Source organism: Lissotriton vulgaris, chromosome 2_1 (assembly GCF_964263255.1).
Source record: "Lissotriton vulgaris chromosome 2_1, aLisVul1.2, whole genome shotgun sequence".
Classification (NCBI taxonomy): Eukaryota; Metazoa; Chordata; class Amphibia; order Caudata; family Salamandridae; genus Lissotriton; species Lissotriton vulgaris.
In genome coordinates this window covers 1,225,819,640-1,225,845,309 of record NC_141687.1, presented here as the reverse complement: position 1 = coordinate 1,225,845,309, position 25,670 = coordinate 1,225,819,640, and the positions used below count along the sequence as shown (strand labels likewise).

The window sequence follows — 25,670 nt, the reverse complement described above, 5'->3', positions numbered from 1 at the left end:
AATAGGGAAATGAAAGAAGGCAGTAGGGAAGTTCTCAGCCTCCCCCCTGCAGGTTGCCCATATGTTTTGGTCTTAGCTGGAGTACCTCCACTCAGAAACGACCAGACAGAATCTTGGGTCCAGTTGCGCAATAAATGTGCTGACTGGCTTGGAAAACAGGGCAGCAAACATTAATGATATTGTCATGGTACGGAGGATAGGGTGGGTTGGTATCTCCCCAAAGAACATCAGGGGTGACTGCATAGTCATCAATTTTAGAAAACCTGTACTGTTAAAAAATTATTATTAACCATGGAGGAGCCCAATATAGTGAATATTACCATTATTTAGTCATTGCAGCTGGGTTATTTTTATAAGCCAGTGCTGGGGACAGTAATTCATGAGGCCCCACATTGACTATGCATAATAGGTTTTCCACCCTGTCCGATCTTGATAATCAGGATTGACTGGCACCTCTACCATTGCCTGACATGATTATTCCCTCACCAACCATGTCTGTATGTCCAGGCCAAGATCCCCAACCCATTGTTCAGAACAAAGGAGTAGTTTCTGTCCTGTAACTCCAGTTCTGTAGTAGGGGGATTTCTGTTATAGTCATAATCTAATGAATAGTCCCGCCCATGTGCGTGGACCCCGGAGCAATCAAAAATAATCTCTTAAGTTGTCAAAAAATGCAGACCTGCACAGACACTTAAGAGAAAATTTAAAGACAGATAATGCAGCCTATATCCACAGGCTACACTGTCCAGTATTTCAACTAGAAATTCCACCAAAAACTCACAAACAGCACAGCCTGTCCAGTGTTTTCCACAGAGAAAACCCTTCCCCTACCAGCAGAAACCTCTGGAATGATAGAGAAAGTGGTGGACAGACAAGCCCCATAGGCTGCCATTATGTGGCTCAGAACAGGATACTGTGCCTTTAAGAGAACTTTCCAGAACTCTCTCAGTATCCCAGAATGCACAGCAGGTCCCTTTTACTTTCAGTTCTTTTTGAAGGCGTAACACGCCAGACCTGTAGCTTTACGTACATGAATATCCTTCTCCACCGGGGAGGAGGGCGGGCGCTTATGACTATAACAGAGATACCACTACTACAGAACTGGAGATACAGGACAGACACTACTCCTTCTGTAGTAGGGGATCTCTGTGTATAGTCATAATCTAGTGAATAGAATAGCAAGCCCATCCCCAGACCAAATCGGCGGTGGAGAGAAAAGAAAATAACACCACTATTGTGCGAATAGATTTCGCAGCGAAGCCAGCCCAACCTGAGCGTCTGTCCTGGCATCAGTGTCCAGACAGTAATGCTTAGCAAAGGTATGGATCGACTTCCAAGTGGCCACCTTGCAGATTTCTGCAATTGGAACATTACGCAGCAAAGCAGTCGTGGCAGCTTTGCCCCTGGTGGAATGAGCCTTAGGTTTACCCCTAAGGTCTTATTAGCCTTTTGGTAACACAATTGTATACAGGACACAATCCACCTAGAGATGGACTGTTTTGAGGTAGCAAGACCGGTCCTGACTGATCCATAATTGATAAACAATTGGTCTGACCTACGAATATCCTTGTTTGTCCCCAGATAAAATTTCAACACCCTCCTCACATCCAGGGAATGCAGAGACCTTTCCGCTGGAGATGAAGGATTCTGAAAAAACGTAGATAAAGTTATGGTCTGGTTAACATGGAAATCAGAGATAACCTTTGGAAGAAATTTAGGGTGAGTACACATAACAACCTTAGCAGCATGAAATACAGTATAACGTTCTTGGCAACACAACGCCTGAATTTCACTCACCCTGCGGGCCGATGTAATGGCCACGAGGAACGCCGCCTTCCAGGACAGGTGCTGCAACAAAGCCTTATGAATAGGTTCAAAAGGCTCCTTTATCAATCTGGACAGCACCACATTCAATTCCCGTGAAGGCGAAGAAGCCGGACAGGAGGGAACACTTTTTTCAAGCCTTCCAAAAAATCCTTGATCACAGGGATCTGGAAGAAGGAAGTCTGTGAAGGGCATTTCCTGTAGGCAGTCAGCGCAGCGAGATGGACCTCAATGGAATGGAAATTAAGCCCAGACTGCACCAAGTGTAGAAGATACGGAAGTATGACATCTTCCTTACATGTCTTTGGATCATAGTTCTTGGACTTGCACCAGATGCAGAATCTCTTCCACTTGTAAGCATAGGAAGTCCTAGTGGAAGGTCGCTTAGCCTCCTTCAGTATGTCCATACAATCTTCTGGTAGATTCAAATGGCCATATTGCACTATCTCAGGAGCCATGCCGCCAAACTCAAAGACGAGAGGTTGGGGTGCACCATCTGCCCCCGAACTTCGTGAGAAGGTCCGGCCGGCACGGTAGCTGTATGTGAGGAAGGAGTGACTGGTGAAGCAGGTCCGCGAACCACCACAGCCTGGGCCATTCCGGGGCAATTAGGATCATCCGCGCCCTGGACGGAGACAGCTTGATGAGCACCGCCGGAATCAGGGGAATGGGTGGAAAAGCGTACAGAAAGCTGTTCGACCAGTTGATTCATAACTCATTCCCCAGCGTCCCCTGCTGGTAGTACCTGGAGGCGAAGTCTCAGCATTTGCTGTTTTCGGCGGTGGCGAACAGATCTACGTCTGGAGTCCCCCACCTTGCGAAGACTTCTCATAGTACTTCGTCGTTTATGACCCATTCGTGGTTTTCCTGAATCAGTCGGCTCAGTGCGTCCGCCTGAACATTCTGCACACCTGGTAGATGGGTAGCCGTTATCGTCAGTCCTCTGGCCAGAAGCCAGAGCCAGATTGCCTGCGCCTCCTGTGACAGAGTGCGTGATCTCGAGCCCCCCTCCTTGTTGAGGTAATACATCGTTGTCGTATTGTCCGTCTGTACAAGCAGAGAGTTGGTCTGGAAGGACGGATGAAAGGCCTGCAGTGCCAAGTGAACAGCTCTGAGTTCTAGGAAATTGATGTGATACGTGGACTCCGTCGGGGACCACGTTCCTTGTATCTGTAAGTCTCCGGAGTGCGCCCCCCAGCCGCGGAGAGACGCATCCGTCACGATAGTCTGTGTGGTAATGTCCTTGTGGAAGGGAACCCCTCTGAGGAGATTCTCCGCTGAACACCACCACTTCAGAGACTGAAGAGCATGAAGAGACAGTCGTATCTTGTCGTCCCAAGAACCTTTCCTCTGATCCCACTGATCCTCCAAGCACTCCTGCAATGGTCTCATGTGCAGCCGTGCGTGTGGCGTGAGGAAGATACAATAGGCCATCGACCCCAGTAGAGAAGACACCGTCCTCACTGTTGTAGATGGAGCGGTCATAAGAGCCTGAGCCTTCCGAAGGAGTGATAATCGTCTCTCCTCCGAAGGAGACACGCTTGCTGACAGCGTATTGATGGAGGCTCCCAAGTACTGTATGCACTGGACCGGCGTCGGGACAGACTTGGACATGTTGATGTGTAACCCCAGCTTGTTCAAAAGAACGCACGCCTTCTGGAAATGCGCTTGAGCTTCCGAGAAGGATGATGCCTTGATCAACCAATCGTCCAGGTACGGATAGACAAACACCTTGTTCTTCCGCAGGTGTGCAGCTACCACTGCCATGCACTTTGAAAATGTCCTGGGCGCAGACTTCAGCCCGAATGGCAGTACTGTGTACTGATAATGATTGGCACCGACCTGGAATCGCAGGAACTTCCTGTGTTTGTGTTCAATGGGCACATGGAAGTACGCGTCCTGTAGGTCTATGGCACATAGCCAGTCTCCCTGTTGCAGCTGAGGATAAATCAGATGCAACGACAGCATGCGAAATTTCTCTCTGCGAATCCACTGGTTTGCTTGTCGCAAATCCAGAATGGGCCTGAACTCGTTCTTGTCCTTCTTGCGAACCAGAAAGAACCATGTGTACAGACCTCTTCCTGTTTGAGACAGAGGTACGTCTTCTATCGCCCTTTTCCTTAACAGGGTATCGGTCTCCGCCTGGAGCTCGCGCAGTTGAAACTGTGAGCTGACCGGTGGAATCGAAGGAGGCGAGCTGGTGAACCAAAGACTGTATCCATTGCAAACAAAATTCAGCACCCACTTGTCCCGAGTAATTTTTCTCCACTCTGCCAGAAAAAATTGAATGCTTCCCCCCACCGGAGTGGGTAACGGATGCAGGGGCAGTAACTGCTCAGGGCCTAGACCCGGCCGGGCCTTTGTTCGCTGCTGCGGACTGCTGGCCGCCTCTGCCCTTCTGGCGCTTCTGGAAGGGCCTCCAGAACTGCTGCTGCTGTTGTTGCTGCCGTCCCGAAGCCGGTCCTCGCCATCTGCCCTGCGCCCCGAACCGTCTCTGGAACGGGCGGTAGGCCTCCTTCTCCTTGGGCTTCTCCAACCTGAGGGCCCGCTGTTGAGCCTCTGGCCTAAGGGATGTAAGGCGAAGCCAAGCATGGCGCCGTTGGTTGATACCATGGCAGTACCCATGTGCCGCCAGAAGAGACACATCAGCAGCCGCGCTGACGAGTTGGTTAGACACCAGCATCCCCTCATTCAGGATCTCCTGAAAGTCCTCTCTCTTCTCTTGAGAATTGCTGGAGGGACTCCCATAGGGCTTGATCATATCGCCCTAGCAAAGCCCCGGCCCTGGCCGCCTTAATCGTGGTAGAAGCTGTCCCACAGACCTTCCTGCCAGCCGAGTCTATCCAGCGGTTTTCCTTATCAGGAGGCACCGTAGATGACGGGGTGGTGGCGTGTTGCTTCCTAGCAGCCGTCACTATGACAGAGTCCGGTGTAGAATCCATCCTCAGAAAGGCCGGGTCAGCCTCCGGAGCACGGAATTTCTTGAGAAGCCGGGAGGGGTCCGCATTCGTTACTGCCGGAGTGAGAAACAACTCCTCGGCGGGTTCCACCAATCCTGGCACTAGAGGCAGCAAAGGCTGAGACAAGTGCTTTTTATGCCGCGTCTCGAAAATCATGGACGTCGTGGGCGTAGGCACCGCCACTGTAATGCCCAACTTATTAACACCCCTCAGTAGAACATCTTGAAAAGAGACGATGTCGTCTACCGGTGACACTCTTGTCCCCGGGGATTCTGAAAAGATCGACGAATAGTCCCTGGTCCCAGAAGAGTGCGTGCGGGATCTTGACCTGCTCTTGTGGCGTCGTCGTGATCTTGTCGACCGGTGGTGACTTCGTGACCTGCCCCTCCTGACGGAGCGAGAGCCTGATCTTCTCAGCTTCGGAGCGGGCGAGTTCGGACGTTCCACAGGCCTCACAGAGCAGGCGACTGCGGCCTGACCGGGCGCCGCGGATGAGGGGACCCCTTCGGAGGCGTCTGGTACCGAGGCAGCGAAGCAGTCCTAGGCGGAGGGAGTGGAGGCGGGGTGGAAGTCCGCGGGGGAGGGCCCCTGGGCAATGGAGGCGGAGGAATGGGCGTCCTCGGTTTTAGAGGTGTCTATACCTCCGAGTACACAGAGCCCTGTGACACCCTTTTCTTCTTGGGTGGCGGCAAGAGTGAGGTAGAGCCTGTCGGCGCACGCCGCCGGCGAGTCCCAGCGGACCCAGAGAAACTCCTGGCACCAGAACTCCTTCCGCGCTTCTTTGGCGTCAAAGAACGTCTCCTCAACGGCGACCGTCGTTCCCTCGACGTCGTACGCCGTTGTCTCGACGACGAACGCCCTTGCCTCGACGGCGAACGCCCCCGCCTCGACGGCGAACGCCTTCGCCTCGACGGCGAACGCCTCCTGTACGACGAACGTCTCCTCGACGCCGAACGCCTGCAAGACTGACGTCCTTCTCGACGTCAAGGATCCCCTCAACGCCGACCTCCTCTTCTTCGGCGACGGCGAACAGCGGTGTATCCTTGACGGCGAGCGCAGACGTCGGGCCGCCTCTCGACGTCGAGGATATCGTCAACGGCGATGTTGACGGCGACCTAGTCCGGTCCCTCGACGCCGAACGCCGACGTCACCTCGACTCAGAGCCCTGGGGAGACGGGAACAGACTGCAGTCATCCCTCTCGACGCCGTCGTCAGTGCAATCGACGCCGGAGAACGGGGGCGTTTGCTGGTCTTCCTGCCCTTGGGGAGCCCCCCAGAGGCCTCGGCATGGGCAGACCCAGACCCACCTTGGGCCTTCAGTCTTCTCTCTTCCAGGCCTTGGAGCCTGATCTTCATTCTGTCCCTCAGGGTCCTGCTGGTAAAGGACTGGCAAATGTCGCATTCCTCAGGGGCATGAGATGAGGGAAGGCAGAGGATACACACCTCATGAGGGTCCGACTTGGCCTTCTTCCTTGAGCACTCTGGGCATTTGTCGAACAATGCAGGCATTGTGACAACTAAAGAGTGCTGAAAAACACACACCAGGAAGAAATCACCAAAGTACTTAAAATAAAGCACTCGAAAACACTTAAAAAGTGAAAAAATCTGTAAAGACACCCTAAAAAAGGGAGAGCTCAATGCTCCAGGGTCATTCTAGCAGGAGCCGGAAAAAAGAACTGAAAGTAAAAGGGACCTGCTGTGCATTCTGGGATACTGAGAGAGTTCTGGAAAGTTCTCTTAAAGGCACAGTATCCTGTTCTGAGCCACATAATGGCAGCCTATGGGGCTTGTCTGCCCACCACTTTCTCTATCATTCCAGAGGCTTCTGCTGGTAGGGGAAGGATTTTCTCTGTGGAAAACACTGGCCAGGCTGTGTTTGTGGGTTTTTGGTGGAATTTCTAGTTGAAGTACTGGACAGTGTAGCCTGTGGATATAGGCAGCATTATCTGTCTTTAAATTCTCTCTTAAGTGTCTGTGCAGGTCTGCATTTTTTGACAACTTAAGAGATTATTTTTGATTGCTCCGGGGTCCACGCACATGGGCGGAACTATTCACTAGATTATGACTATACATAGAGATCCCCTACTACAGAACTTAGCTTAAATATTTTGATTTGGAATATCGCCAGCCTGGCCTCAAAAATCGAACTGGATAAATGGGCAAAAACAGTTCAAGCATATGACATTATGATGCAAGAAACTTGGGCAACACGGGAATTATATCAGGAAGGGTTTGAATGTTATAATATAATTGCTCCTATCCCTAAGATTGGCCGCCCATCAGGCGGTCTTTCTATTTGGATCAGAATCTCCGCAGGTGGCAGCATTAGGGCCCTAAGAACTGACAACGAAAACTTCCAGGCGTTAATTTATACCCAGGGCGTTTCCATCTGTTTTATTAATTTTTATAATAATGATTTCCATACTAGCCCAAACGTGAATTTTACAAATTTGTTTAATTTTATTTTAAATTTACAAAGGCAAAGGTTGTTTGATAAGCTAACTGGTATATGTCTAGGTGGTGATTTTAATGTCAGGATTTCAAGCAATAACCCACTGGACAAGGAACCCACCACAGATAAACGTCTGTGTTATTAGGGGGGCTGAATTGTTGGTCTATTTGGCCAATTACAATTTAATAAATGTAATGGAAATTGCGGCTGTATCCTGTAAAGATAGCCATACTGTACCAAAATACAGAGGGCGAGGCTGCACCTCCACTATTGATTATGTGTTTATATCTGCCCCACTGGAAGATCGTCTGTGAAGGGCTGAGGTTAAGAGTCGCCCCTAGGCCAAAATTTGTAAAAGAGTGCGGGGCTAGTAACCTAATTCCCTTAAATGATAGCCTAAGATTGACCTGGCGAGGTGTTGATAATAATGACCTATTTTCTAGAATGATAAAAACTCATCGAACACTCATTGACAGTTTGTCACCAGGTGATCATAACCCTATGGTAACTGAGGCCTTTGTCCAACTATGTGGGGGCATTAAACAAATCTTATCCAGACCAATAGCTAAGCCCAATCAAGGCTCACGCTGGTTTAATAGTGCTTGCTCTAGAGCTAATAGAGATTTTCGTGAGGCCCTTGCGATGAATCCGAGGGTCCCGGTACTTGTAAAATCTCTGAGAAATCAATACAAGTGTATCCCGAAACAGCGGAAAGATGGGGTTCTAAAAGAGAGATGGGATAGCCTTGCGTGCGCTGCTGCACTTAATAATGGGAACAGCTTTTGGTTAGCAGTGAAGGATCTGAGAACTGCAGGCCTCGCATTAACTTCTATAAGTTATACAATTTCTAGTGAAGCGTGGCTATCTCATTTTCAAAGATCTTTCAAGCCACACCAAGGAATGAGGAATTATATAACTATCAAAGACCCTCTAAGATCGAGATATCTGTATCAGAAGTTGAGGATGCTATACAATAAAGCCCCCGGCCCCAATAGGCTAATGATGGATCTTATCAAACACAAACCTGGCTTTTGGGCACCTCTCCTATTGAATGTTTTTATAATCGAACTCTTGCTTCAATTCCTTGCACATGGTCTACCAGTATTATTGTCCCTATTTTTAAAAAAAGTGACCGATCCAACCCTAGCTGCTACAGACCGATCTCCCTGATTGATAATACAATAAAAATACTCGGGAGAATCCTGTTTAACAAGATTAGGTCCTGGGCCGAGGATGAACATATTTTAAATTCTTGCCAGTTAGGTTGCAGGAGCAAAATAGGCATTGTAGAACAGTGCTAAACTTTAACTTGATCGGTAAATATACTGTAGCACAAAAATCCCCTATTTATTTGGCCTTTATGGACCTTACTTCAGCTTTTGATTTTGTTAACAGGTCACACCTTTGGTCTATTCTTTTAAAATATGGGTTGGACGACGTTTTAGTTCATTTTTTGGCGTGCCTACATAGGGACTTAAAGGCCCGGATGCGGATTGGTAAAGGCGGTGAGGTCACACAGGATATCACTATTGGCAGAGAGGTTAGGCAGGCCTATTAGCTCCACTTTTATTCATTTTATACATTAACGATCTCCATGACTCTCCGACTAAGCTCATGAATGACGTTCCCATTATCAATGGTAATATCCTATCCGCCTTATTATATGCGGATGATGCGGTCCTCATGAGCCGCACACCAAATGCACTGCACACTTTAATACAGGGCTTTGTTGATTTTATGGCTGCCTTAGATCTCCGCACACATTTTAACAAATCTTTTTTAATGGCCTTTGGCCCAAAAAAAGCACCTTGTTAAATCAATCGCTATAGACAACGCACTTGCACTTTCCCATACCTGGGGCTGTATTTGCAGCCAATGGCTCCTGAACCACTCACGTGGCACACAGCAGGGGAAAATTCGCGAAAGCAATTAATTAGGTAGTGTCACTACCACAGCCGAAAAAAGCCGAGGTGGTATTACCCATCACAAAAATGTTTAAATTACAATGTATCCCCGTTGCAACCTATGGGGCAGAAGATTGGGGCTTCACGGGTTGCAGTGGCATTCAGGGTGAGGAAAATAGATTTTGCAGGAAATTGCTAGGGGCCCCGAACTCCGCATCACAGTACATCTGCCATGGAGAGTTAAAATTGTCATATATTGAGGATTTTATTAGGGCACGGCCCAGCATATTTTGGCTTAAAATTTGGCAGAATCCAGCAGCAACACTCACAAAAAACAATCTCTGATTGTCTTAATTGTGAAAAGGGAATGGACATACTGTGGCTCTTTTTCGTACGGGAAAGTCTGATCAGTGTAAACCTTGAACATATTTTTGTAAAACCAACTAATATGGGCGGTGTAAGCAAGAAATTGATGCAGGAGAAGATATGATACAGAGCTCCTGAAACCCTCAGTAGTAAGGTGCGTGTCTCTAGAAGATGTACGAATGTTGCCATCCCATCTGCCATCTTTTAAAAATTATTGGCCACTGGGAAAAAGGATTGTTGTTTCGTTTAAGAGTGGGTACTATGAAATATATGCTCCGTTTTTCCTTAGGGTTTAATGTCACGCTTGATCAAATGTTATGCCCATGTGATAACCATAGCAGACAAACAATGCCACATTTTTTATTCTTTTGTAATTTTTATCAAATGTGTACATAACTGTTTTTGATTCCCTGTTTTAAGAAAACTGATATTAATGATCACAAAACAGCCTACACAGAAATTCTTAAATTAGAAGAGGATGCTCTGGTTTTTCGTGTAGGTTCTTTTCTGAAAGCGACAGTCGGCTCACGTACTTCTATGAGCACTAAATGAAGGTTGATGTCTATGTTCGCATTTCTTTTTTTTTTTTACATGTTCGTCCATTTTTGGGACCATACGGAACTGAGGTACCTTATAAAGAATACATGCAATTAACTGTACTTAAGAGCTATATTTTAGTGCTATTTTTGTATCAATAAGAATGTTTTTTTATGGATATTGTTCTGAACAAGGTTGCCGTTTTTATATTTATATTATGTATTTTAATATCTATTTATCTGACCTGTGTTTTTATGGATACATTTTGAATCAGAATAAAGTTTAAATTGATTGATTGATTGAATAGCGGCAGTAGGACGTGTGTCTAGCAGAGCCCTACAAAAAGCAGGGGTGTCTATTCCCTGCGACGGTCTACCTTGAGACAGTCCCTTAGAGAAGAGAGGCTTTGTGATGGTCCAGGAGAACTGGATCAGAAAGTGATCTGACCAAGAGACTTGGAGGGGTTTCCTGATGGATAAAGGAAAATTAGAACTGACCAAGTCTATAGTGTGCCCCCGATTATGGGAGGTAGAGCTGATCCGTTGGGTCAATTGTGCCAGATTAAGCTAGTCATTTAGTTCCCTAGTATCACTAGTCTTTGAGCTATCCAAATGGATATTAAAATCACCCAAGTGTAGGAAATTTGAAAAGCGTAGCGCCCAAGGGACAATTACTTCATCAAGCACTTTCAAAAAAGCTCTGGTGGGGCCAGGGGGCCGATACAGTAGTGTACCGCCTAGAGTAAAATGTGGCGACATAGTAATGGCAAAATCAAGTGCCTCCCCATCTCCAATGTCTAGTGTTTCCTCGAAGAAAAAAAACAACGAGTCCATAAACACCACCGCTATCCCTCCACCCCTACCCACTTTATGGTCTGCCCTCGCTATTTTGTAACCCCTAGGGATGGCTAACTCAACCGCCGGGGCGTAAAACTAGTTAAGCCATGTCTCTGTTACAAATAATAGATCTAACTGCTCATCTGAGAGGAGCTCTAATATGTCTGGGGCATGCTTAACAAGTGAGCGGGAGTTGATTAACGCTGTCCGTATACAGTACCCTTTCCAGAGAATAGTTGCCGGGGCAGCTGGAAGAGTAGGATCTGTCAACTCAGTCCAAAAGCAAAATTTACAATGATCTCATGTCCCAGCCCAATGGCATTCGCATTTACCCTTATGACGGTTAAAACCCGGGAGTTTATCATGGCTAAAATACCTTCGGCCGCCATGCGACTCCATTAAAAAACGGGTAGCGCTGCTGGCGCTAGCCGCTTCTGGGCACAGACGAGCTTGCCTTAGGTGCGCTTTTGGTGCGTGTCCGCTGCGCGTCCGTTCTGGAATGTGCGTTATGAGGTATTCCCTCCCCCAACTAGAGCGCCAACTCCAGCCAGAACCGGGAACCGGAAATACACCCAAAATGAAACACTGCCCTCTGCTCAAACAGCACTAATTGCCGCGGCGGACCAGGGCAGGCAAAGCACACCACAATAATTAATTTTATGCCTTTTATGGACATAAGCAGCTTATTGCCATATCATTTGGAATGTTTTATTCTTTGTGTGAACTGTGTGTATTTCTTTATGTCCATTGTACTTGTATGATATTATTTAAACCGAATAAAGTTACTTTGACTGACTGCAAGGCCACATTGTGCATGATGCGGACGCAGACTAGCTGCAAGTGGCTCCATGGCGATCTCAAACAAGATAGGGGACAGGGGGCATCTTGGCGTGTCCCCCTAGTCACTGCAAAGGGGGTCGCGATTGTCCCGTTCACACATATGAGGGCCATCGGTCGATTTTTTTAACAATCCAATTAATCGTAAAAAACAAGCCCTCACTCAGTCACGCCAGGAGAGCGAATAGAAATGCCCACTCCAAGTAGTCAAACCCATAAGTGGCGTCTAAAAATTTGGCTGTTGCACTCAGGGCAAAAAAAGGTTCGCAGATTGTGCAATATGGATCTGCCCTGCACTAATCCCGATTGACCCGGACGGACCCTAGTTGGCAATAGCGGGAATAGTCTTGAATAGATTAATTTGGCAAATATTTTATTGTCCATATTTAGCAGCGACAGCAGGCGATAGGAGCCAGTGTCCGGGGGAGGGGGTCCTTGCCAGGTTTAAGAATTGTAACGATTAATGCCTCCCTCATGGATAGTGGCAATACCCCCAATTACAATGATTCCTCATACAACCCAAGAAGTTATGGTGCCAGTATATGAGCATATTCATTGTAGAATGTGGCTGTAAGGCCGTCCAACCTGGTGCCTTATCAGCTGGCATAGCATTAATGATAGGGACCACCCCCACTACTGTAAACGGTTTATCAAGGTACCTTCTGTGGCCATCTTCCAACCACCAGAATAGATCAAAAGTGGATGGACCACCTTGACGAATGTGTGACTATAGGGGTCCGCCCCCAGCAGGGATCGATAGAAATGCTATAAGGCCACGTCTAAACCCTATACATGCTGGTGTGAACCGTAAGTATGGCAACACCCCTGCACTCACAGTACACCTTAGCGCATGTGCTGATACTTTACGAGACCCCCTAATTTGGACCCACTGCACTGTTGGTCCTGAAGAAAGCCTTTTGAATTTGACGAATAGGCTGAAACATGTGAACCGCTATTTGGATACCAAAGACCATTATAGTACTTATAAGTATTCACCGTTTCTTATTTTTAACCTTGCTCTGGGATCTCAAGATTTAAGTAGTTCTACCTCGATGGAGGATCCTAGAGGCATTTTTATCCTACACTTTGTTCTCACTTCCTTCACAAAGCACACCCGCTCCGCTGTAATCAGGCGTCGTAGCACACCTGGGATGTACTTGGCCGCCCAGGTGGGAACCCAGTGATGAAGCATGCCACCAACTAGGTTGGTGGGTGAGGGTTCTTTTTAAAAACCTAATGGTTTTTCCTTCCTATTCTCTTGGCACTGAGTTGTAGTATCCTAGATTCCCTTGTTGGGTCCATCCCAGTTGTTGTTTGATCATCTTCCAGCCACAGCAACTGTAATGAGTCAAAGTATTCTGCTTGATATGGAGTTGAGTTCTATGCCGTGACAGATATAATGCGGTGAAAAAAGTGATTATCTCTTCCTGCACAGCCTCAGTTCTGACATGTACGGGATGCTGTTCATTGTGTAGTTCTACTAGGTAGTTGCTAACCCAGGGTTTCCAAAGCATCTGAGGCAGAGTTTTCCCTGCCCTGTCTTCCTCCCCACATCGCTGCTCATGGGTTTCTTTACTCCGGTAATGTATTTCCCTCTGCACTATCCCTTCAAATTCTGCCACTTTCCCACGTATACATAAACAAAGAAGATGGATACGGAGGAATTAATATCGGATTTATTTTCAATGTAGGGCACAGTTAATTACCCTAACATAAGTATATAATTCTACACAGACGGTTTATCTAAATTAATTCAACACACATGCATGGGGACCGATCTCTGACCATAAGTCATTCTAAGATACATAAATACAAAAACATACAACAATACATGTACATATGACAGAAAGAAAAAAATGTATATATACAACACTGTATATAAACAATACCCCAACAGGTTATTTGATAGCTAGTGTTCACACATTAAATCTGGGTGCAACACTCAGAGGTAGTCCTTACAGCACCTTAGGTATAACACCTCTCTATCCTTTCCACTCTATGTGCGGCCGTTTCCTAGTGGCCTGTACCGCCAACTTAAAATCTGGGTATATGACACTTCATTTCCCTTGTATCGAAATGGTGGTTTCTCACTCAATTGGCATTCGAACCACATCTCAATCACTTTAATTCCACAAAAGCTCTATTATAGGTTGGGGTGTAGTTCCCGGGGGGAGGGAAGGCTTTCTCTCAAGGACCGGTGCGCTCATTCTACTGTGAACACAGTGTAGAGTACCTGTCCAAAAAAGATCCAGAATTCTCCTCTACATAATCCTCCATCCTGTCCATTGCTGTAGACTCATGCACACCCAGTGTCCGAATATTATTTTTCCTTGAGAGCGCTTCTAAGTCTTCGTTCTCATTCTGGATTATTTCTAATACTTTTTTCATACACAGTAGTTTTTCTCTGCCACCTGATTGCCCATCTCCTACGTCCAAGGTGCGGTTGTCAAGCTGTACTATTTGATTATCATGTTTGTCAACTTTCTCTTTGAGGAGGTCCGTCCTGTCCGCTAGGCGGTCCATTTTTGTGCCAATTGCTGTAAGACTTTGCTTGAGGTCCAGTAACAAAGCTCTAATAACAGGTTCTAGGGCCTGGTCGGCTCTGCCATCTTGACAATGTGGAGGATCTGCAAAAGGAAGATCCAGAGTGTGTGTCTTTCTTCTGTTTTCAAAGTGAGCTTCACTTGTTTGGCATCAGCTTTGCCCATCTTCTGCTATTCAATTTACGTACAGAGTCTCTACGGCCACCAGTGTACTATCGAAGCTGATCCCCCGTCGTTGCTAGGGTCCTGCCATTCTCCATCAATTGGTCCACATGGGGCACGAGCAGAACACCAGTGCTAGCACCGTGCTTAACTTCAAATCAGCAACAACATCTTGCTTCCTTCTCCAGTTCTGGAGTGCATTTCAGACAGAGAGGAGCGCCACTCCAAGTATTCAGCCCCGCCTCACTGAGGCTCCCCCGGGGATAATGCGTAGGCGAAGGGATCCACACAGCAATGATGCTGAATCAACGCAAAGCTGCACTGTTTCCATGTGACACCCCAGGTAGTCTGCGTTACATCCTCCCCTGTTAAATTTGTGGTGCTAGTGATCCACCCTCGTGGCCGCAGCTCAACAGGTCTCACTTAATGGGTAATCACATATAATCTCCACTAAAATTAAATGGCAACAGCCCTGTTATTAAAATGGCCTAGGACAGCCCAGTCACATCTTCTTTACCACTGTGCCTTTTTCCAATAGGTGTCCACAGCAGTACATCCAGACTTGCACTTGCCTTTCCTGCGCTACAATGTAGCATTGAATCACAGGCTTCACTTATCATATTAACTGCTCCATCACATGGCTGTGCTTACCCTTCGATTTTCCAGTCAGCCAATTTGCTGCAGGCTCTCTTGTCATGCCACACCCGCAGCCTTCTGTCAGGAAATCAATTGCCAGCATTTCTAAAAGCCCGCCAAAATTCAAAGATGCAGAAATTCCTGTTACCCCTGGTGGTTGTGGCGATGCCTTCATCTTTTATTACCGTTAAGGAGACTTATGCTCACAATCTCCTTCGCTGAGGTAAGAACGATCGAAGATGGCAGCCGCCATAGATTCCTACATCAGCGTTCTAGTCTTTTGACCCAGGTCTGCGAGCTGTGCACTTCAACCGAAGCCTAAGGGCAGGGAGCAGTGTCTTGTTTGAGCTCTCGCTCAATGAGCGAATTCATAGTGTTTATCCTGAATTCTTTCGGAGTAGTGTGTACACACGTGGGGAATTCCCACCTTCTTTTTGACTGAAGAGGATTGGCATTTCCTGAATTCCCTGAGGAGAAAGACTTTTGAGGAACAGTATTCAGAAGCTGTGAGCTCAACTACTGAATAAACTCTCTAGAAGGACAGTAAGATGTATGCTATAATTGTTGGAAGCTGTGGACTTGTCTGGCACTCTCATAGCATTTTCCATAGCCCTTAAGTACTCTAAAAGAACCTTATGTCACCTGCATTTTAATTCAATTCCTGTCAGAGCACCTTGCTTAAAAACATCACCAGCGCTCTAGAAATTGAGTTATCACAAGTTTTTGACAATTTTTATTGAATCATCCAAAAGAGAAGCAAGCCTACTATTGAACCAGGTAGAGTTAGGAAGGATTAGAATGTTTATGAACTAGAGTGAGTAGAGTAGGATCGAGAAAGTAGCTGTCTCTCATTTCCCCTACAGGTGTCTTCCTACCTCACCCATGCGCAGATTAGACGCATCTTTACAAACAAGGAAGAACAGCAAGGAAGTGGGAGGTTGACTGATACCTGATTCTGGAGGCGGTCTCTTTTTCTATTCCTATTCCCCTTTCCCCCCTGTGGGTATGAGTGTGGACTCTTTTTCTTACTGGCAGCTATGGTGGGGACTGAGGAGTTAGTTGTCTGCTCCTGTGGATTCTGGCACGCAGGTAAGATCCCAACACCCACTCACCAGGGAATCTTTAGGCCTCAGGCAGCAGCGATGGGCTGGCTTCAAAGGCCTGAATCTAGTCTCTCAGATACTCTCAGCCGAGTGTCGGTATATGGGGTTCCAGGCCTCACGTCTATGATTCGGCATTGGCGATCAAGCTGATATCGGGATCTCCTCCAGGAGCGGTGGTGTAAGGAAGCACCAGCACTTCTAGTAGGCTCAGGTTGCATGCAGGCTGCAGGCCAACTCGCTCTAGCCGCTCACCGTCAGCCAAGCCCTCTACTAGGCAGGGGCGCCGGGGGCCAATCCAGATCAGGCCACAATCAGCAGGGGACTCGGGGGCACCCCCGCTATCGGCCGTGAAACCAGTTGACCTCAAACTCAATGCCGGATGGCCACTCGACTGCCTGCCCCTCTCTCACGACATGACGAACAGCTCCTGCAGTGCTCTGAATCCAGGCCAAATTAAGTTTGCTTGTGCCACAGGGTATCATGGACGCAGTCCAGGGTTTTTACCCGAGTATGTGTAGGATAAAAGAGATTAGTGCTCCTGCCAGCAGAGCCACACTAATTTGCAGCCATCTTGCGACCAGACTGTATAGCACCTCCAATTAAGCATGTATTTGTACACCACCAAACAAGAAAATTGGTGCCGAAGGACTACCACAGGTGATGTACGTATTTATTTATTTTATTTATTTTTAGAGTTTTCTATAGCGCAAACTTGAACCGATTAGGTTATCAGAGCGCTTTACATAGCACCAGTTCGGTTACATGTTATCACAGCACTTTACATAGAATCAGATCCATTACACATTTCAGGAACTTGAACCGATTAGGTTATCAAAGCGCTTTACATAGCACCATTTCCGTTACATGTTATCAAAGCACTTTACATAGAATCAGTTACGTTACACATTACAGGAACACATTTCTTTTTGTTCTAGTGAACAGGGTTATCTCTTCACACGGGGGAAGAGATACACCTGGCTATATTCCAACAGTCACACAGGCGACTAGACGTTAAAGCTATAACTCTAAACACAGGGAGGGGATACACATGGATACAATCTAAAAATCACATAGGATACTAGTCATTAGAGTTATCTTCTATCTACACAGGAGGGATATGACTGGAAACACTCTAAGGGTCACATAGGGGTGGTAGAGAGTACAAAGGTCCACTGCAGACACTAGTGGTATATGGTGCAAGGTCTAAAGCAAATACCATTGATTAGAGTTATTACAATAAGTCAAAGAGCAGAGTTCCAAAAGTGTGGATGCAGTCACCGAAGGAGGAGGATGGGAGGGATGTAAGGGTATGGAGAGAAGGGGAAGCGGAAAAGGGAGGGAACATTTGAGGATCATCCGCGGGAACAGGGTTAACGGACGAGGGAATAAGAGGAGGGCTAGAGTCCAGCTAAACTTTCCGAAAGCAGCAGCAAATTGATGGTCAGGACAAAACAAAAAGTCAAGAAGTCCAGGAGTGAAGGTGGGAGATGAAGCTGGAGGCCAGCCGCAGGCGCGTCACCATCTTGGAGAGCTTGCAGTCAGCCGTCTCGGTGGGGGAGAGAGTGCGCCAGGTGGTGAGGACCATGTTGACGCTGTTGGTACGGTCACGAGTTGGCCATGGGGCGCTGCCCGGCTGCCGGTGGGTTGTGTGTGGATTCACCCGCAAGCAGTGTGGACTCGAGGAGCAGCGGCACATTCAGAACACTGGTGCCATGCGGGGGGGGAGGGGTGAGTGGTCTGGAGATCTGGCCCGTGTTGCAGGGCCACAGGGCATTCCAGCACTGGCAGTGGCCCCAAACTGGCAGCAGGTCGGGAGGCAGGCCAAAAGTCCAAGAGAGGGCCACAGGATTAGCAGGAGGCCGGGGAGAAGTTGGGGCGAGCCAGTGGAAGCGGCGATCGCCATCCAAAAGTCGCCGCCGGCCGCCATCTTAGAGTCAGGCAGGCGCTGGGAGGATTCCCTCGGTGGAGGTCTCCACCGAAGTGAAGCTAGTGGAGATTATGCCAGCTGCTGCGGCGAGAGTCTCGACAAGCCGGGGTAGCGCAGGACGAAATCCTACCTCCCAGCGGCGGCGGCAGTCAGCGGAGTCCACGGCGCCGTGCCGCCCGCCACTTGAGCGCCTCCGCCCTCTCCTCCTTCACCTCGGGAAATCGAGCCTGTCTGCCAACCTCGGAGCGGTCGCTGCTTCTCCGCACCTGCCCCACTCGCTCCGCTTCGTGCTGGAAAAAAAGAGCGGTCGAAATGAAGGGCTGTATCTGCCCAGGGCCGTGTCAGAGCATCTCGAGGGCCGGGAGCCGAGACGATCAGCGTCCGCTCGGCTCCCGACTCCGCCAGAGCAGCAAAATATTACTCAAAGAAGTCAGTCTTCAGGAATCAAGAGACCAGGATGTCTGGTTTTATTGTGCTGCCACAGAATATCAGCATTTTAATTGCATGTGGGGCACAAAACCATCCATTTGCACCATCTGATTTTGTGTGTGTGTGTGTCTAAATATACACACACCCACACACACACACATACACAACTCCTCCCAATCCAAAAAATGACAGACACTCCGGAATGTGTGGAAAAATATCAGCTTTACTGATTACACCCTCAAAACAAGACACGTTTCGGCAGTAAACTGCCTTTGTCACAATGCTCGGTAACATTTTGCTCAAACAGCAGCCAGAGTGAACTGTGGTAAAATGTTGACAGCGCTCTTATCTCCATGTGTTCAATAAGCATTGCAACTAGATGCCAAATTAATAGATAATGTAAATTACGCATTTCACGTAGCACTGCATCTTAATGGCTTTGGAATGGCAGAAAAGAGCGCATAAGTTTGTTGATAGTTAAGCACATCCCCGGTATAAAGTGCATTTGCCTAAAGTCCTAAAAAAGGGTATTAAAAAAAATACATAAGGGGGCAGGGTAGGGATACCCTGACCCAAAGTTCTGGTAATCAAAAATTGTTTTTTTATCTTGCAAAATCCACGGAAAATTTTAAAATGAAAAAACCCATGCAGTTCACCTCCTCTTACAAAAAGGCAATGGGGGATGAGGTCCCCCGGGCCAACCCCTTGCCGTACTCGGCCAAAGGCCATGTGCAGTGTGGGGTTGGCTGCCTTTGGGGATTTGGCACCAGGGCTTGGCTGTAAGTCAGGTTTTGTAGCCAACCCCAACGGACGGGCAAAGGCTATATTCAGCGTGGTTTGGCTGTGTGCGGGGGGTTGGCTGCAGGCCAGGCCCTGTGGCAAATCCCCTGCTGTGAATGACCGAGAGCCCTCCGCTAGGCTGGGTTGGCGGTCTTTAACCCCTTCCGTGCGGGCGGTTTTCCCCGCCCATGCTGACTCCGCCTTGCGCGGGCGGAGTCATGACGGAACGGTTCCGTCATCCGCACAGCTCACCCGTAGTGCATGACGGAACCGTTCCGTCAGCAGCATGGAAGGGGTTAAAGGGGTTGGCCACAGAGCCTAGCTGAAGGCCGTGCTCAGCGTGGGGTTGGCTGCAGGCCCTTTGCCATCCTTTGCGGGGGGAGGGAGGGGGGGATGATTGGATTTACATAAGGTGATTGAATATTACATTATGTTAAAAAAATGCTGGAAATTCCCTGGAAGAAAAGGTTAAAATAACGTTATAATTAGGTGAAATATGCACTAACAATGTCATGTTTTAAACTATAACAGTGCCTCACTTCACTTCACTGTCCTGGTCTCACCAACGCCATCGCTGCAGGCTGACTGCGACCTCCGTGACCGCATCGTGGCGTGGGGGCACCTCTCATAAGTCACACGACTCACTGCCCTGTCCCACACTGCAGTGCGGCACGGCAGCTTCCTGCAACCTGCTCTGTTGCCTGCACCGTGATCTGTCAGCACTGCAACGAGCACCGCCTTCACTCCGCACCGCAGCCCTGGTCTCAGCGACGCCCCTGGACGACCATCATGCTGATGCCTGCACCGCGACTTGAGGGTACCGCACACATAACAGCTCCGCTTCACACTGGAACCGAGACGGTTGCCACGACCGGCCCGCATCAACGTGTCAGCTACATCACAAAAGGTACTGTTTACTAGTCTGTTGACACCCCTGACCGATGTTGTCAGACTGAACTGTTGGATTCTGTTTACAGCACCGGACGGATCTACTGCCTTCAAGAAACTGTGTTTTTCAAGTATTATTGAAAAGTGCACATTTTTAAAGTACTGCATGTTGGATATTTTTCATTTTGGTCTTGTTTTGGATATATAAAAATGTTGGATATTTTTCTAAACTGGTGTGGTGTCCTTTTGTAGGGTTTTCACTGTATTACTGTTGGTTATGTGCAAATGATTTACACACTGCCTCTGAGATAAGCCTGTCTGCTCGTGCCAAGATACCAAGGGGGGTGAGAAGGTGTTATTTTAGAAGTGTATCCCCCTTACCCTGACTAGGCAGAAGGGTCCCTACTTGGACAAAGGTGCACAACGTTGCCAACTAGAGACCCCCATTTCAAACACAGGGATATAGAGATCATCGAGCCACTGAGGGGGACTCCCTACTATTAAATAATTGAGGGGCTGACTGACCCCCCCAGCTGTTGAGGGGGATGCTGTTAAAATGAATGAGTCATACAGTGACCGTCCTGCTGGTGGGTGGGATGAAGCTGATGAAACCATCGGCTTCCGGAGCATGTCCAGTTACGGAGTTCATAGAGACTGGTCCTGGTATTTACAGAGCTGGCCCTTCCAAGTAGGAAAGAACTTTGGATTACAAAGCTCTGATTAGTGAACCATAGGCACAACCTGATATTGAGGGGGAGGAGACTGTTCAATTACTGGAATGAAGCAAGTGAGAGAATTTGGCCTGCATGGTGTCCAGCTGTTGCGATAGCAACTTGTGGGGGAAAGGGCAGGTTGAATTTCACAGGGAAGTTTACGCCCCGATACGCTGAAGCATGAATTCTCAGAGGAGCCATTAGGTCTAGTTAGGAAGGCCCATCCTATAATTTTTCAAGCAGCTGGGTTGGGTCCTTTAATCCAGTGTCTGGAAAAATCCTTATAATTCTGAGAGGCCTGGCGAGTGCCTTTTCCAGGCAGCTGGGCCATACCCAATGACATGTTCCACTGCTTTACTTCAGGTGGAGGATATTTGCTTTCTCTTGGCAACTAGATTCAGCTTCATTATGTGTGACAGGGGCGTGCCAAGGCATGCCCTCTAAATCAAAGTGGTTTAGGGCAGCACCACTTCTTCTGGGTGGCTGAGATATAGTCCCCCTTATTTGAGATAAGTAGGAGCATACCTTAGTGAGGCCACCTGTGAATATGTTCTTTTGAGCCAAATAGCCAGCTGCAATATTTTGGGTTGCCTTTCTCCAGTCCCATTAAAGTATGGGCTATTGAAGCCCCAAGGCTCCATCAGCCCCACCCTGTTAATCATGGCGTTTCATTACTTTAGCAGCAAATCTTTAGTATGGCCCCCATTGGTCCCATCAGTCTTGTACCTTTTTCTCTTTCTTGCCAAAGCTCAATCCTGGAATCCCCTTCTCCACCACTATGCAGGAGATACCCCTCGCGCCACTTTCACCTGTGCGACACATGACCACATAGACATCTGCATCACCGCCACCACTGATAAACGCCTAGTGAAAAAAGAATGGAAAAAGCAACATTTTAGTGTACACAGCATGCACCTACTGATGTAACAGCAATAATCAGGCCTGGCACGATAAACTGTGAAAAGGGCATTACTACCCGCCTGTTCTGATTACACTACAGCCTAATATTGCAAGAGAAACTGTAATCATTATTCATTTATGGTACATATAATTTCAGCCCTCAAACATTCAATGCTGTAATCAAAGCTCAAGAGACACTACTAAGGTAAGCGAATATGAAATGTTATGAAGAAGGGTTCATGTATAGCTCGCCAAACACTAAAAGGATGAGTCTGACACCATATTTGTGTTGTTTTTTCTTTAGGCATTTGGCCTAACGTACGGCTAGCTTTAAGAAGCAGCAGTGTGTTTTACAGAGAGCATTTTAATGTAGCAGCCTGTGAGAGAAAGGAAGAGAGAAAACGAGTGAGAAAGGATTACAGAAGATGGTGCAGCATTTCAGCAAGCCCTGCACACACGAGCTAAAAAAACTCCCTTGTACCCAAAGCCTTTAGGGAATGTCATTTAGACAATTTCTTCGGGTTCCAGACACAGAGCCTGAAATCTCAACCACACCTTGCTTCTAATAACCCACTCTCAGTGTCCACGGAGTGTAGGCTCTTCGGCCACACCCTTCATGCACTCTTCAGACACCCAAGTACTTGCTGAGGTCAGGCTGGAACTATAGCCGACAGGGCATGGCCCTCGGCCACACGCTGTGCTCACCACTCTCCCCCAGTGGTACATGGCCGATAGTCAGGCCTGCGTGCCACAGGATAGATATGCTGCAGCATAAAGGTTGCTTTAGGCGTATCTCAATGTAACTGAAGTCCCCATTATTACACCATGAGTGTGGCCTTCAGCAATGAACTGGTCTCAGTTCCATGGCCTTCGGTGCCAGCTGGGCACGGTTACATCAGGCACTGCCCACCTGGCATGATCTTTGACCACACCATTTGTATATTCTCGCTCTCCAGTTCCAACTGATCATGGATCTTGGGAAACAGTTTTTGTGGTTTGCACTTTTCGAAAATACACCATGAAATTTTCAATGGGAAACTGTAACTTATCGGTCCCAGTTGTAACTTCTCACCGAAGTAATCTGCGTACCTTCCAAGGTCAAACTTAAGTGGTCATATTTAATCTTGCAAGAACTGTCTGCAAAATCCTCAGAGGAGGGTATTGTTATAAGAAACACAAAAAGCTATTTTATGGTTGCACGCAATACCTTATGTTACAGGGGACAGGGCATGACCATGTGCACAGTACGCACGGTTACAAGTTCCTGGCTAAAGTTTGGATTAGGGGCTCTGTTAAGGTTATAGGCTAGACCCCTACATTATTGCCATCTTAGCCGATGTTTGCTTTGAAAGAAAAAAGTGTATATTGTCCATTCTGTTAGCAAATTCTTTGGCAAAATCTAGCAACATTTTCTGGTGGATAGGAGGAGGGCAGAGGTGGGAGTGTGTTTTCTACCCTTCTGGGGATCATTTCTAAGGGAACTGGGTTTTTGTCCACTCTGCACTCCACCCAGCGGTGTAGTGTGGATTGCCAACACCACAGGCAAGGCAAGTATTGTGCAGCGCAGTACACAATTTGCACCCCCAATTTTGCACCCCTAAATTTTGCGCATGGGGCAACCGCCCCTGTGTCTCCGTCCACGCTACGCCACTGACTCTACCCATGCCCCCAGGATTTTTTTTTGCCATAACAACGACCAAATAAGTCAAAACAGTGTGTGGATATTATGTAATATAATCTAAGCCAATAGATCTCACTTTGGATGGGACTAAGTGATAGTGTGGGAGATAGCTTGCACATTGGAGACGTTACAACAGCAGCCCCACGCAAATCTCCAGGAAATGCCATAACTTTAAAAACAACAAATGCAAGTTAAAAAAAATGCCAATGGCACTTTTGTTCTGTGTGTATGTATTTATGTGTGTCGGTATTATGTATGTATGTATGGATGGATGTATTGGTAACCTAACACGTCCAATAGATAGCTACAGCTGTGCTGAAGAAGCCTAAAAAAATAATCAACCTTGTATGTCCAAGGACAGGTGGAACTAAATTCCAAATCTCGCCAGTCATGCCTGCAGGCCCTGTAGCCAGAGACTTGTTATTTCTCTTGCCTTCCACTGCTATGAAATGCTAGGATCCATACAAAGAACTGCTCCCTTACCCCTGGGGTGTTCATCAACACAGAGTTCCAAAAATACTCCCTAACCTAGCACTGGCAAAGTCTCCGGTCTGCCTTCTTCCACCATCCCAGATATGCTTAGGGCTGTGGGATATACAAATGTATCCTACAATAGCCGACTGACGAAACTAATATTGGACTGGCTATTTTATCCCCAATGTCACCCATTGTAGCAATTAAAGGGCTATAAAGCAATATTGGGCTGCCCCTTGTACTCCCTTACTAGCATCCATTCTACTTAAATTGCTCAATGAAAGGGAGCAATAGCAACACAAAGAAGCCGACAAACATACATAGGCCTACATGCTAGAGTACACGTCATGGAGACACCTAAGTATACACACGCACAGATTTACACAACTGTAAATTACTCTTTGTACCAAAATGCTCATACACATACTCATTCACACATGTCACACAAGTACACTTGATGAGCAGACATAAGCGCATAAGGATGGGAATGCATATTCACTCCGAATTCTGTATGCTTTATCACTTTGTGACTGCGCACTCGGTAATACAGTGAATGTGGTTGCGTGTGCATAGGAGTAAGATGAAGTAGGAGGACGTAGGAGTTGCTATGAGTATGTAGGAATTTGTAGGAGTAAGAGAAAGAATGAGTAGGAGCAGGAGTAGGTTCGCATAATTAAGACTTGGTAGGACTAAGCAGAAGTAAGCAAAAGAAAGAATAGGAATAAGTAAAAGAAGGATTAGGGAAGAGTAGATGTAGTGTATGTAGGAGAAAGATCAGGATTAAGTGTAGGGTTAGGTGCAGGAGCAACAAGGGTTAGGTAGGAGCAAGTAGGACTAGGTAGTAAGATAATCAACAAGTAAAAGCAAGAATACCAGTAGAATCAGGCAATAGTTGGTAAGAAAAAGTAGGGATAGGTGAAAGTAAGATAAGGCATAAGCAGGAGTAAACATAGATAAAAAGGATATGGGCTTGTGTAAGAGTAGGAATCAGTGTACGGGGAAAGTGGGAGTAAGAGCAGGAATGAGAAGGAGTAAAGTACCAGCAAATAGGATTACAAAGGAGTAAATTGAAGTAAGATTAGGAGTGGGTAGAAGGAGAGTAGGAAGGAGTAGGAGTAAGACTGAAAGTAAACCGGATCCATAAACTCATAAGCAGATAGGCGGGTGGCGTCATATGCCTCTGCACCTATGTTGTTCCGCTCCAGAAGCGAATAATGGGGCCACATATAGGTTCCTTTCTTTCCACGCCTTCAGATGCAAGTCTGAAGCTGTACTCCTTTCATCTTTGACAAGATTGTTCACAAAAAAAAATTCTTTAACCGGTGTGATACGGAATTTACCTCCCAAAACGACGGGGTTTCTATCTTGTAGGGACCAAACAAATGTCTGTGACCGGCCAGCACATGGTATGCCTTTTGTGCCTGGGGTCAGAACACAACACCAGGGCCTACGAAATCTTGGAGTCTGGTTTGACTCTACTTTATCCTTCTCTGAGCAGATCGGAGCTCTCACAGGCACGTCATCCCGAACAATGCAAGAAAGACAGCGGTACAGGGGCTTGTAACATTCAGACTGGACCACTGCAATGTCCTCTATCTGGGGGCACCAAAGAGGAGCATTCATATGCTCCAACGGGTGCAAAAAGCAGCAGCTCGGATGCTTTTAAACATCTTTAGACTCTCTCCAACAGCTAGTGCGCTTTGGAGGCTCTCCACTGG

At 47.3% G+C, this 25,670-nt stretch overlaps 1 protein-coding gene across 1 annotated transcript in view; it reads right to left on the bottom strand.

Moving 5' to 3' along the window:
- The window catches only part of ACAD8 (acyl-CoA dehydrogenase family member 8), a 350,191-nt gene that overhangs the window by 78,709 nt on the left and 245,812 nt on the right, over nucleotides 1–25,670 (bottom strand). The window contains exon 6 of the mRNA XM_086956943.1: nucleotides 21,624–21,761. Coding sequence (XP_086813069.1) covers nucleotides 21,624–21,761 — 138 coding nt within the window. The remainder of the gene's footprint in view (nucleotides 1–21,623; nucleotides 21,762–25,670) is intronic.